General features: G+C 37.4%; 1 protein-coding gene across 1 annotated transcript in view; it reads right to left on the minus strand.

Moving 5' to 3' along the window:
• LEAP2 (liver enriched antimicrobial peptide 2) overlaps positions 1 to 12,421 on the minus strand; it is a 52,753-nt gene that overhangs the window by 14,106 nt on the left and 26,226 nt on the right. Inside the window, exon 2 of the mRNA XM_069209271.1 lies at positions 7,774 to 7,979. Coding sequence (XP_069065372.1) covers positions 7,774 to 7,979 — 206 coding nt within the window. The remainder of the gene's footprint in view (positions 1 to 7,773; positions 7,980 to 12,421) is intronic.

Consider the following 12,421-nt stretch of genomic DNA (forward strand, 5'->3'; position numbering starts at 1 on the left):
TAATATCACAGGCAAATATTCAGGGCCTGACGCAGAGTTTGCTGGAGGGTTATTCCTTCACAAACATGATGAATATTCAGTCCTCCTTAATACAAGTGCCTTAGGATATAATGCAATAATGTAATTTGGTAGACGGGATGTCCAGCACATTTGTAATGGAGTAACCCTGCCCCCAAAACTCTAAATTGGGCCCTTAGTGTTATGTAAGTCTGTAGCACATCATCTCCTCCTCTTTCTTGCTGATGCATAGTGGAGAAAAGCCCTATTTTCTATTGACAATTATTATCTGTATGCGCTTAGAATAATTTTGTACTTCATTGCTTTCTTCCTAACAGACTTTTCCCTGTTACACTATGGTTGGCTTTTTCAGTGTCTGTTGTGTCCTTTTCAGGAAGACGACTGGTCAGCTAGGGCTGCCGTTGCTCTGCAGGTCTGCTCCGGTTGGTGGCCACACAGTCAGAGCTTTGCACCCGTGTTTTCCCTCAGCCCTTTGGCTCCATCCTTGCTCTCTAATGTCCTCTGAGTTATGCAATGTCTTTTTTCAGTGGCTAGCAATAAGGCATTGGCTTTACTGTATCTCAGGATACTTTTTTCAGAGAGAAATATGTTTGATCTAACAGTGCACAAAGGTCTTTCACCTTATTTAGCTTGGCTGAGGTGGTACTGATCTACCATTACCTGGGTTGAGGGTTTGAATCCCGCATACACATAAAGTCAAACTTAAACTCTTATGGAACATTTTATTAAATCCTTATTGTGAGAATTCGAACTTTTTAATAGCTGTCCGCCGAAATCTAAATCAGGCTCTTTGTTTCCAAACTCTTTTTGTCTTTCGCTCACAGACTTTGTACATTAGTTCACTAGGAGATCCAGGATTTGTTAACAAAGAAGGCTGTCAGACAAGTGTTATTAGATCCTAGTGGTTTTCTAGGTAATATTTTCCTGCTAAAAATGAAAAACAAAGAGTTACCTAAGACATCTCAATTCTACCATTGTTTCAAGATGGAGACTATGCATCATTTAGGGATTGACTTCAGGCAGAAGATTAGATGGTTCGACTGGAACTCAAAAATACGTGTCTGTCAGTTCCAATATAAGTTCAGTAAAGGAAATTCCTACAGTTTGCTTCAGAGGATAAAATCTATCAGTTCTCCCCCTTTCATCTGGATTATTTTCAGCTCCTTGGTGTGACACCAAGCTACTCAAAACCAGGGGTGGCCCATCTCAGGTATTCAGGTACCTGTCTACTTTTTTCATAGACAGTATTCTCGTAATGGTTCACAACACGTCTGTCCTTCCACAGCATCTTCAGCTGTCAATTTCCTTACTGTAAAGTTTGTGTTTTATAATACATAATGGGAAGTCCTTACTTCTCCTTCCTCAGTCATTGGAGTTTCTGGGTTTCCTGGTTAATTTCCTTTTTTCCCCTTTTCAATGACCAAAAGCAAAACTAATGGTGATACAGAAACAGCTAATTTCTTAACATTGTCCAACATTTTGTTACATCACCATGCTATAAGTGCAGGTTTACACTTGTCAACAATCCAAGCAGTCCTCCTGAGTCCAGTTCATTACCATGCCCTGCAGCGTCAAAAATTTAACATCTCAGATTAGGTCTTTCAGACTCGGATACAATTCCTTTGATTTAGATACAAAGGAAAAAGCTTAATGGCGACTGGAACATCTTCACACCGGAAAGGCAGAGCCATCCTTAATTCTGCCCAGCATCTTCTATCTGAGTCCGACTCATGTTTGTCCAATTGGAGGGGATTGTTGCAAAAATACTCAACTGTAAGTTCATGGTCTCGAAATTAATCTTCTATGTATATCAACTGTTTAGAACTGCAGCTCCTTTGTGATACAAGCATTCTCAAAATGTGTTCAGTTCTTCTCCGGATGGACAACTATACAGCAGTAAGACAGTAAGATTTAAAACCCATCTAGTAGGCACTCGATCAAAAGAACACTGGGGCCTATTCACAAAAGTAAATTTACAAGTGTGGATTTACTCATGACTCACTGAACTTAGTAGTAACTCTACAATATTTTGCTATTCACCATTTCCAGGTGTACATTTACTACTAGGCACAGATGTACATGTCTCCACCGCCTTAAAACTGGGACAAACACCCCTCTTAACTCAAAAGCTGCTTAGAATCTTTTGTGAAGCATATGTGGTATGCTGGAACTGCCTGAACCTAAATGGCAGTAAAACAGAGATTCTCATGTTTGTGAGTGAGCAATGTCTATAGGGGACCCAGTGGTGGCCAGAAGCTCTTGGTCTGGTACCTGCACCAAAACAGGTGTAGAAAAACCTAGATATTTGGCTTGACAACCATCTCAGATTTGACCAGAAAAATAATATGATGGTGGCGTTTGTTTTGACCTTCTTCAATGCATCAGAGAGATCCTCTAGTTGCTACCCTCTTCCACACGAGGGCCCATAGTCCAGGCTTTGATCACGTCACACCTGGATTATGGCAACGTGCTTTATCTTGGAATGAATAAGGCCCATCTCAAAAGACTTCAGAATATTCAAAATTCTGCTGCTCACCTCCTAGGTCATCTTCCCAAGCGTTCTCACATCTTTGCTCATCTAAGAGACCTTCACTAGCTCCCTATAGCTCCCTATAGTAAATCTCATCCATTTTAAATCCCTATGTTTTACTTACAGAGCTCTGGCGCATTATGGCCCCTTATATCTCAGATGTTTGATAAACCACTACCCTCCCATCTCCATCTAGCACAGATTCCTTGGTTCAACCGTATGAGAATGGGAGGTTGCTCAATCAGATACCTGACCGCAAAACTACAGAACTCCCTTCATTTCCCCTTACGGTACTGCCCAACAGAAGGGAACTTCCACAAACAACTGAAGGCCTTGCTTTTCTAACAGTTGTATGTGATTTCATAGAAAATATTTCATGGAATACCATTACCGAGAAACCATTTAACCTAAACTGTTTAATGGAAATTTTCAGAATGAATGGCATCTAGCTTTTCATAGAAACTAATTCATGGAATGTCTTTCTGGTCAAAATTGGCATTTGAATGCTTATTTTTTAAGTGTAAATGCAATTGTTTAAGGTCTTACTTTCAGAAACAGTTTTGTCGGAGATATTTATTTCAGTGCTTTACTTCAGGGGACATTTTCCATATTTACATCCTTTATATTGTCAATTACTTCAGATGCTTTTAATTTGCCTACACCAGCACCCATAAACACCATCCATCGCTGACCCCTCATAATCCCTTACCACCATCAAACCCTGCCCCTAAAGCCCCTCACCACACCTAAACTACACTCATGCCTTAAGCCTAAAAGCCCTTTCTGCCTCAGAAAATTCACAATCCCTGAACCATAAAATCACTCACTCACTCAACTCCACCCATTCCTGATTGCTTAAAGCCCCTTTCTACACCTAAAACCCACCCATACCACACCAGCACACCCAAATTTCACCCATCCCAAACCATATAAAAAACCTCATTACCCTTAAACACCATTCATCAATGACCCATAAGAACGCCTTCTCACCCTAAACTACACATCCCTGAACCCTAAAAACCCCTTTCCACATCACCACCCATCCCTGAATCCTTAAAATCCCTCACCACCCTAAATGCCACCCGACCCTGAACCCTAAAAACTCTTGTTCCTATTCATTAATTATTCTATACTATATGAATCTGTACTATACAAGGTATCTGGATATATACGGTGATAAATCACTGATAAGATATATAGATCAGGGTGTGCCGGCTGGCTTCAGAATTTCCTTTCTAGATTCATGGAGAAAAGTAAATGATTTTTTATATTCTGATGTGTAGTATGTTCTTTTGACTCCACTCCAACAGTAATTTCCCTGTTGTGGAAGTACAGTGGAATGTTGGTATATTAGGTTGTCCTAGGGAATCACAGTCAGGAGTGTTTTAGTCTGTGCAGGGCTGTGTGTATCAGTTTAGTATTCACCCTGGAGTTTCCACTAAAATCCTCAACATTTTGTGTGTACGTTCAGTTTCATATTTAGTCACTATTGAGTACTTTTTATTTAAACTGATTTCTTTAATTACTCCTAACTTTTATATGCATACATATTTTATTTAATTACATGTAAACAAAAAGTAAAATGTTAATGTCACTAAAAGATCAATTGAATATACCTTTTAACACCTAATAATATGGAACTTAAAATTCAAAATTATTTATTTTGTTTAACGATATTTCCTATGGACTGTTTCATGCTCCTCCTCCATTATTATGTTTTGGGAGTATATTGTGAGCGCCCCCCTGCGGTGCTGGACTTACTCCACGTTTGTGTTGGGTTACATTTGTGACTGTTTTGGAACCTTTTTGGCTGTAGTAACTTTGGAAATGCAGTTTTTGACTAGCGATGGCCTTACTTATTTGTTGGCAAGTGTTTGTCTTTGCATATTCCTTCCTAAACTACTCCTTACCCCTTCCTAATCCCCTCCCATTTAGTATTAAACACTCCCTCTGTCCTTCCCACAATTACTAATAAAATGTATACTTATCTGTGCAGAGATCTCTGTACGTGTATAGAAAAGGAAGGAGAGGTCTCTGCACATAGGTTTGCAAACAGCATTTTGTAGTACATGAGTATACTATTGTAGTACTACTAACCATGCTAACCATACTAACCATGCAGTTTGTGAATAGGTTCCTGTGTCTTAGACACAGCAGAGTACATCTAGGTTCTCTCAGTTGTGAGGCAGATCACTCTCTTGCCATCTAAGGATGCCAGAGGGTGGCATCTTCATCTCCCTATTTTGCAGTTTCTCCGAAACATCTGGGAGGCACTCTCAATGGATCTGTTCAGATTCAGAATCAGCATTCTACTCAGTGTCTTTTGAAGTTGGGGATAGGTCAATGACTCGATAACCAATGTCTTTCTTCACCCTTCAAATCAGGGTCTACCTTATGCGTTTCCGTTCATAATGATCTCTTGTTGTGTGTCCAAACTGAAAAAAGAGTTGCAGTTTCTAGTCATCCTAACCTGTCTCTGGCCATTCCGAGGTATGGTATTAATATCCTCCAGATGACTGTAGACATTTGTGTTCTTCCTTTTTTTCAATCTTCTTGTCAATCCTGTGGGCCTTTTTCATGTCCTGGCCTTGTTAGTAAGCCTATGCATGTTATTAATCCTTAAATTATTAGCATGGAAGTTTCCAGGCCATTCTGAAATATACCAGGCTTAAGGTAGGTTATATCAAATTTGTCAAGGGTTCTTGGGCCATTGCACCTAGAGGGGTCACAAGGGTGCCTGGGCTTAATGGGTTTACTAGTGCATGGAATCACATTTCAATCCAAATATGGCACTTGTCTCTGTTGTGGCAGATTTCTTAAGATTGTTAGCATCTGCAGGTACGTTCTATAGAAAAGTGAACAAATGCAGGTCAGCCATTCCCTTACAACATGACTTTGTGGATGGAAGACTTTGTGGATTACATCACTTAATTCCACTCCTGTTAAAAGGCATAAGGACAAGTATTCTTCCTGTATTAATATATAAAGTTTTGTGGGATGTCAATTAGGTTCTTAATATGTTTTCTTCTTGGCTAGAGAATGTTTCTCTTTCATTTACATTTTTATCTGCAACGTTAACCATGCTATTGTGCCCCATTTCACTCAAATGACTATCTGGACTGGAACCTCTGAATTTGTCTGCTGGGCAGATGACTCCTTCTGGAGTTCTTTTCACAATTTCTAAAGACTCTGATTTGTTCTATTGAATTATCCAGATCATCCAAAGCTTTGTGTTGATGCAGTCTTAGAGCGCACATCAGACATCAGCTCTCAGATTGTCCATCCCACCACAATTAATTTCCTTTAGGAGACCGTATGTACCTGTTACCTCTGCAACTCTTGCCAGATGAGTCAAATGCTCCATGAAGCAAGCTGGTTTGGATATCCTAGGGTTCAGGGCTCACTAATCTAGGGGAGTCATAGCTCATAAAGCTCTTCACTTGGATTTGAGATTGAAGGAAATTTTAAGAGCTGCCGACTGGTCTTCGACTTCAACATTCAAAACATTTTACTTTAAGCCTGTGGTGCATGCATCTAGCTCTATAAGAAGTATCCTTTAAACTCCTTTCACAAAGGAGAATGTGTCCAAATGGGACACATTCCTTTTTCGAATCAAGAGCCACCAGGTTTGAGGTGTCAGCAACTAAACTACATTTAAGAAGGAATGTCACTTTCATACTGCTTCCTCATTGTGATTCAGTATTGGTCAGTTAACTCATTTTGTGAGTCAGAAATGCTTCTCCTGTTCAAACAATTGGTTTCTAGATGAAAAAAGCAATTTTGTGGTTCACAAGGTTTGTGGCCGTAAAAAGGCTATGTTCATCATTTCCATAAACTTTTGTTCTTAAGGGAAACATCCTTTAAAGCAGTTTTGTTAACTATGCAGTGCCTTTACCACACAGCCTTTACAACACAAATCTCTCCCATGCATATGCCTTTACCACGCATGCTGTAATTAAGCATGATAAGTATAGATAAGGAAGTATGTACATATATGGGTTTAGGGGTGGGTCTGTAAACTGCATGGGTTTGATTTTTTGCTATGTAGAGAGGTCTTAGTAAATTGAAAACTCCCTGCACACTGGAAACTGTGCTTGCTGCTCAGTGAGTTTGTTATGGCAGTCTAGGTGAATTTCTTTTTGAAGGTGCTGTGGGAGACTGACAGCTGCACAGAGGGCAGTAGTGATTGTTTCACAGTTATGAAGGGCTGTAACAGACCATAAGCTCTTTTGTCTTATGAGGGGGGTCTACTGCTGGCTGAAAGTTGCCCTGAGGGTTGTAATGTTTGTTTTTGTTGCAGAGGGGCTGTGGAGCTGCAGAAGGGGGAGACAGGACCGAAGCTCAGTTCTCAGTTCTTATATTTTCGCTGGCTGCTCATACTCCCTAATTACAAGCACGCCTGACACCTGCCTTATACCTGCCTCTGTGGGTTCTAACTGGGATCAGGCGGCATTCCACTGCATGCGGAACTCCATGGAACTTCACAGTTTTTAGATAATACTGTGGAATTCCACAAAGTACAAGTCTGGGAGCTTCCCCACCCATATAGGTAATCCCTATTTGCAATTTCCTAATTAGGGGATTGCAAATATGATTTCTACTAAGCATAAATCACAATTTGCGACCGCTTAAATGGCTTTGTTCATATGAAAAGTCCATTTAGCATTTCTTAATGGGCCGAAAAAGTGTTAAGAAATGCTGAATGGCTTTGTGTATCTGGCCCTTAGATACATAGGCTTACAAGGCAGAATGAACCCATTTGTGCCAGAAGTACATGTGAGTATTTGATGCAAATGATAAAGTGATATTTTGGCACAATAAGCATTTACTAAAAATGAGAGCTTTTGTATCAGGACAAGTCAGCCATTTGCTGTGCCACCTGCACACTGAGGTTCTAAGCTGGCAACTGGAGTCCTAGTATTGTATACTTATCAGGCTTTTCACCTGGAACAGGCAAGCCTGAGGAATTCATCAGCATGTCAACTGTAGAGCCTTGAGCACTACATATAAAGCTACCGTACACAGGAGCATTTGTGCTGCGTTTTGGTAGCCTCTTTACTACATTTCAAGAATAAGACGAAGAATGAGAAGAAGTTGTGAGAAGAACCTCAACAATTTCCTGCTAGGTTCTTCGATGTAGGTTTGAGGCAGGAGAAAGAAAGAGGCATGCATTGCAATTTACTGATAGGCATAAATGTGTTTGTACAAGTGGCCCATCATCTCACCTGCACAGTTTGGTGGTGCACTCTAATCCTTGAAGGCAGTAGGCTCCCAAAGGTTTGCTACCAACCATTCTCCAGAACGGTGTCATCCGAGTGAATCTCCGAAGAGACTGAAGTCTTAACTCATTCATCCTTGATGCTGACATAGATGCTCCTTTTCGAGCCAAGGCATCCAACATTTGGTCTTCAAGGATGGGGATTGATAAGACCTATTTGAAGAAGAACACATTTGTAAATAATTGAATTTGCACGACTGATATGAAAAATATGTTGAAATTAAGCATGCAACGTTCCATGAATTGTTTTTCATTGCCAAACACATAAGTTTTCCTGCTGAGTTAATATTGTATGTATATATCATTAAGCATTGTGTCACAGATAACATGAGGTACTCTCTTCTTCAAATCTAAAGTATGCAAAAAAGTGATTGATGGAATGCCTGAATTAATCAAAGCCACTGGTAATCACTCCGAGCCACATCCAAGTTCATTGATATTTTGCAGCCATATGAAAATCAGCTTGATCCTGCTTTTTTATACTTATATGTTGGAAGAACTATAGATCGGTTGAGCGACTGCAGAAAATACAATATTTAAAGTTGGACATAGTTGTGTATCTGTTTTTTCACTCTCTTGGGTCTTATTTATCTCTAACTCTCTCTCTCTCTCTCTCTCTCTCTCTATATATATATATATATATATATATATATATATATATATTAGACAAAATCTCATGGCAGCGCACTCCGTTAAGGTGAATTAACGCAGTTTATTCAGTACAACAAAAACGAAAAACGACACGTTTTGACTTACCAGTCTTCTTCACGGTTTCGAAGTCCTTTCTTGCTGTCACTATTTATACTTTCATAGTTGATAGACGTTTACAATGCATCATGGACATTGTAGTACACTATTATTCACAGTCCACAGACTAATATTTTTTCACCAAATTACAATAACATAATAATCCATAATGCATCAATATATGTACCTCAATTCACATAAACATTGATTTATCATGATTCTAACGAGAAAGGAACACTCCATACATGTGATAAATATACTCTGATTATAAATCATCACCCCACTTGTAAATGGTAAGCAATTAATACACAGTTATTTGGAATTCTGTTATTAAATACTGTGTTTAATTAAAATATGGCCAATTATATAGTATTTGAAATCAGTTTTATAAATCATATTTGATGTCATCATGCTTGTGATCACTAAAACGATATTCCTCTCATCCTCATTTTTCCAAATATTAATCAAAGATGTACAAAAAGTTCCTCATCATTGTTCATCCCAAAAGGTATCTTTGTCCTCATTTTGATAATGTATCTGGATTCTAATTGCCTTAGTTGCCTAATTCTATCACCGCCTCTATCATGTTCTGGAATATGATCTAAGCCAAAATACCTTAAAGTTTTCCAATCATTATTTCCATGCATTTTGAGATGTTTAGTTACAGCATAGGTTAAGGCATTATGTATAATTGCTCTTATGTGCTCTAAAATTCTCTTTCTAAGCATGCAAATTGTACTACCCACATATTTTAAGGCACATTTGCATTCAATCACATATACAGTGAATTTAGTATTACAAGTTATTCTGTGTTTAATATGTATGTCAGCACCATTCGACATTTTTACATATTTCATTGATTTTCCAATCTTGCAAGCTTTGGAATTATTGCATTTAATAAAACCCTGCTGTTGTTCTGTTAGCCAGGATTGCTGATTTTTTAAGGATAAGTGGCTTTTCACTATATAATCTTTAACTGACAGTGCCTTCCGATACGTGATCATCCGTCCTGAGCCTATCTTGGGTCCTAAATCTGGATCCCTACATAACACATGCCAATGTTTACATAATATGTTCTTTATCAAGCAGTAGGGTAAAAAATACATTTTAAACATTCACTTGACTATGGAAGCCAGAAAAAATAAACGTTTAATGATGGCCACTAAACTATTTGATGCAAGTGATCAAAATATTACGTCAGAAATTACTTTATTACAACAAAAAAACTCATCTTTGAAATACCAATTTTTTCAACTAGAGAAACAATACAAAAGAGAAATCAGTAAAAGCTGGGAGGTAATTTCATTGGAAAAATATATTGAAGTAAAGAGAATTCCTAGAGGATTATGTATATTCACTTTTACAACATATTCAGATGTGAAACTGGAGTTATTCCAAGAGTGGGAAGAGAATAATACACAATGTTAATTAAGTATGATGAGAATATTAATTAAATATGCTGATTTGGATGAGATACACAGTAAAATCAAAGTTTTGGAAGAACAAATAGCTAAGAATGAAGACAAAAATGAACAGGAATCATTAAGGAAAAGTATGGAAAACAAATTGGACAAATATGAAAATGTAATACAGGAACGTAAGAAAAGTACATTTATAAGAGATGAAAAAGATTACAAATATGGAAGAATCTTAACATTTGCGAAAAGATTCGAAAGCTTGAAGTATGATGCTAAATGGAATAATACAAAACAAAATCTTAACAACACGGACACTCCAAATGAATCTGATGTAGATCTAAGTGAAGGAGAGGGATCTTTGGAACCAGCTGAAATCACAGTGAAGAATACTTTTTTAGAGGAGATGAAAGTACTGTGTCTAGATCAATGACTGATGAGAGGAAGAGGGAGAAACAAAGGCCGTGGCCTTGGAAGAAATACAGATCTAATAGGAAAAAGAAGAGAAAGACAAGAAGAGCCAAAAGAAAAAGTAATAGAAAAGAGACAGTACCCACTCAGGAGTCAGAAAAAATAACAGAGAAACTTGACTTAGTAATAAACTTATCAGACTATGAGTTAACACCAGTAGAACATCGAATGTTGAACAAGGGTTTATCGTTTTGTCCTGAGATTCATTTCAATTATGTGGATACTCGCATTGATATTTACAGATATATTCGTAAATTGAAACTGATTAAATTCCACTCTATGCAGTCGCCGGGGGTGGACTCTACTAAAGATGACCCAATAATTAATGAGTCAGGAAATTTGGAGTTACAAATTGATCAAATATCTGATTTGAAAACCAGGTTTGACTTATATCATAATTTATCAGATGAAGACTAAACGGAAATGGAAGTGATTCAAGAATTAAATGTTGATACCAATAAACATAAATTCAGTCATTTTTTTAAAGGAAGATCTAAATTTTGTCCAGTTCTATCATCTGGTAATAAAATTGATACGTTTTCGGGACTTGTATTGGAAGACATAGAGAAATTACAAGAGATAAGACATCATGGATCACGAGAGAACTTAACAAAAAGTGAACGGATGGCAATAAAAAATTTGATGAATAATAACAACATCATAATTAAGCCAGCAGATAAGGGTGGAAATATTGTGATTTTAAATACACATAGTTACATTGCGGAAGCATACAGACAGTTAAAGAATGAGTTGAATTAAAAAAATCTCAGCCATAATCCTATAAATCGAATGAGCCATCATTTGCATTCTAAATTAGATGATTGGCATCAACAACAGTTACTTAATTTTGATGAATACAAGTTTCTGAAGAAGGAAAATCCAACTTTACCAACAATTTATTTCTTACCAAAAATTCATAAATCTTTGACTAATCCACCAGGCAGACCAATTGTCTCTGCATGTGACTCACTCTATGAAAGAGTATCTGATTATGTAGATTTGTATTTGGCACCTATTGTAATGACATTGAGCTCATATATAAAGGATTCAGGAGACTTATTAAGAATTTTTACGAATGTAAAGTGGAGTGATGTATACTTATTGATCACTATTGATGTAGTCTCTTTATATACTTCTATCAATCATGACATTGGTCTAAAGGCGTGTGAATACTTTTTAAGGCAAAGAAACATAGTTGAATTAGAGCATTAAAAAATGCTACTCTCTATGGTAGATATGTGTCTTAAAAATAATATATTCGTATTTAATCATGAGATCTATCAACAGATGTGTGGGACAGCAATGGGTATTTCCCTTTCTCCAAATTATGCCAACCTAGTAATGGGGTGGTGGGAGTGAGAAGTAGCATGGGGTAAAACAAATGATGCATACATGGACAAAATAGCCTTATGGGTATGTTTCATTGATGATTTGTTTATCATCTGGCATGGCTCACAGGAAGAATTTAAGACATACTTTTCAAATTTAAATATAAATGATATAGGATTACAGTTTACATGTAATATGAGTAAAACTTCGATTGATTTCTTGGACATCACAATTTAAGTTGAGAATGATAAACTAGAAACAACAGTCTTTCACAAGGAAACTGCAACCAATAGCATACTACATGGGAAAAGTTTCGAGAAACGAAAGCACGCAAAGCACCACAATAACTGTGGTGAATCTGTCCAACAGAGTATTGACTAAAGAGGAGGAAAGTCTCCTAGCCCTAGGTTTATCCTTCTGTCCTACTGATAATTTTGATTATGTTCAGACTCGGATAGATCTTTTTCATTTTGTAAGGAAACTAAAACTGAAAAAATTGCATAAAAACAAAGTGACAGGTGAAACTGTTTTGACAAAAATAGATAACACCAGTAAATTATGCATTTCAGATATTGATCTGTTACACACACTATCCGTGTTGGATGATGATACAAATGCGCATGATGATCCATT

This window comes from Pleurodeles waltl, chromosome 10 (assembly GCF_031143425.1).
Source record: "Pleurodeles waltl isolate 20211129_DDA chromosome 10, aPleWal1.hap1.20221129, whole genome shotgun sequence".
Taxonomy (NCBI): domain Eukaryota; kingdom Metazoa; phylum Chordata; class Amphibia; order Caudata; family Salamandridae; genus Pleurodeles; species Pleurodeles waltl.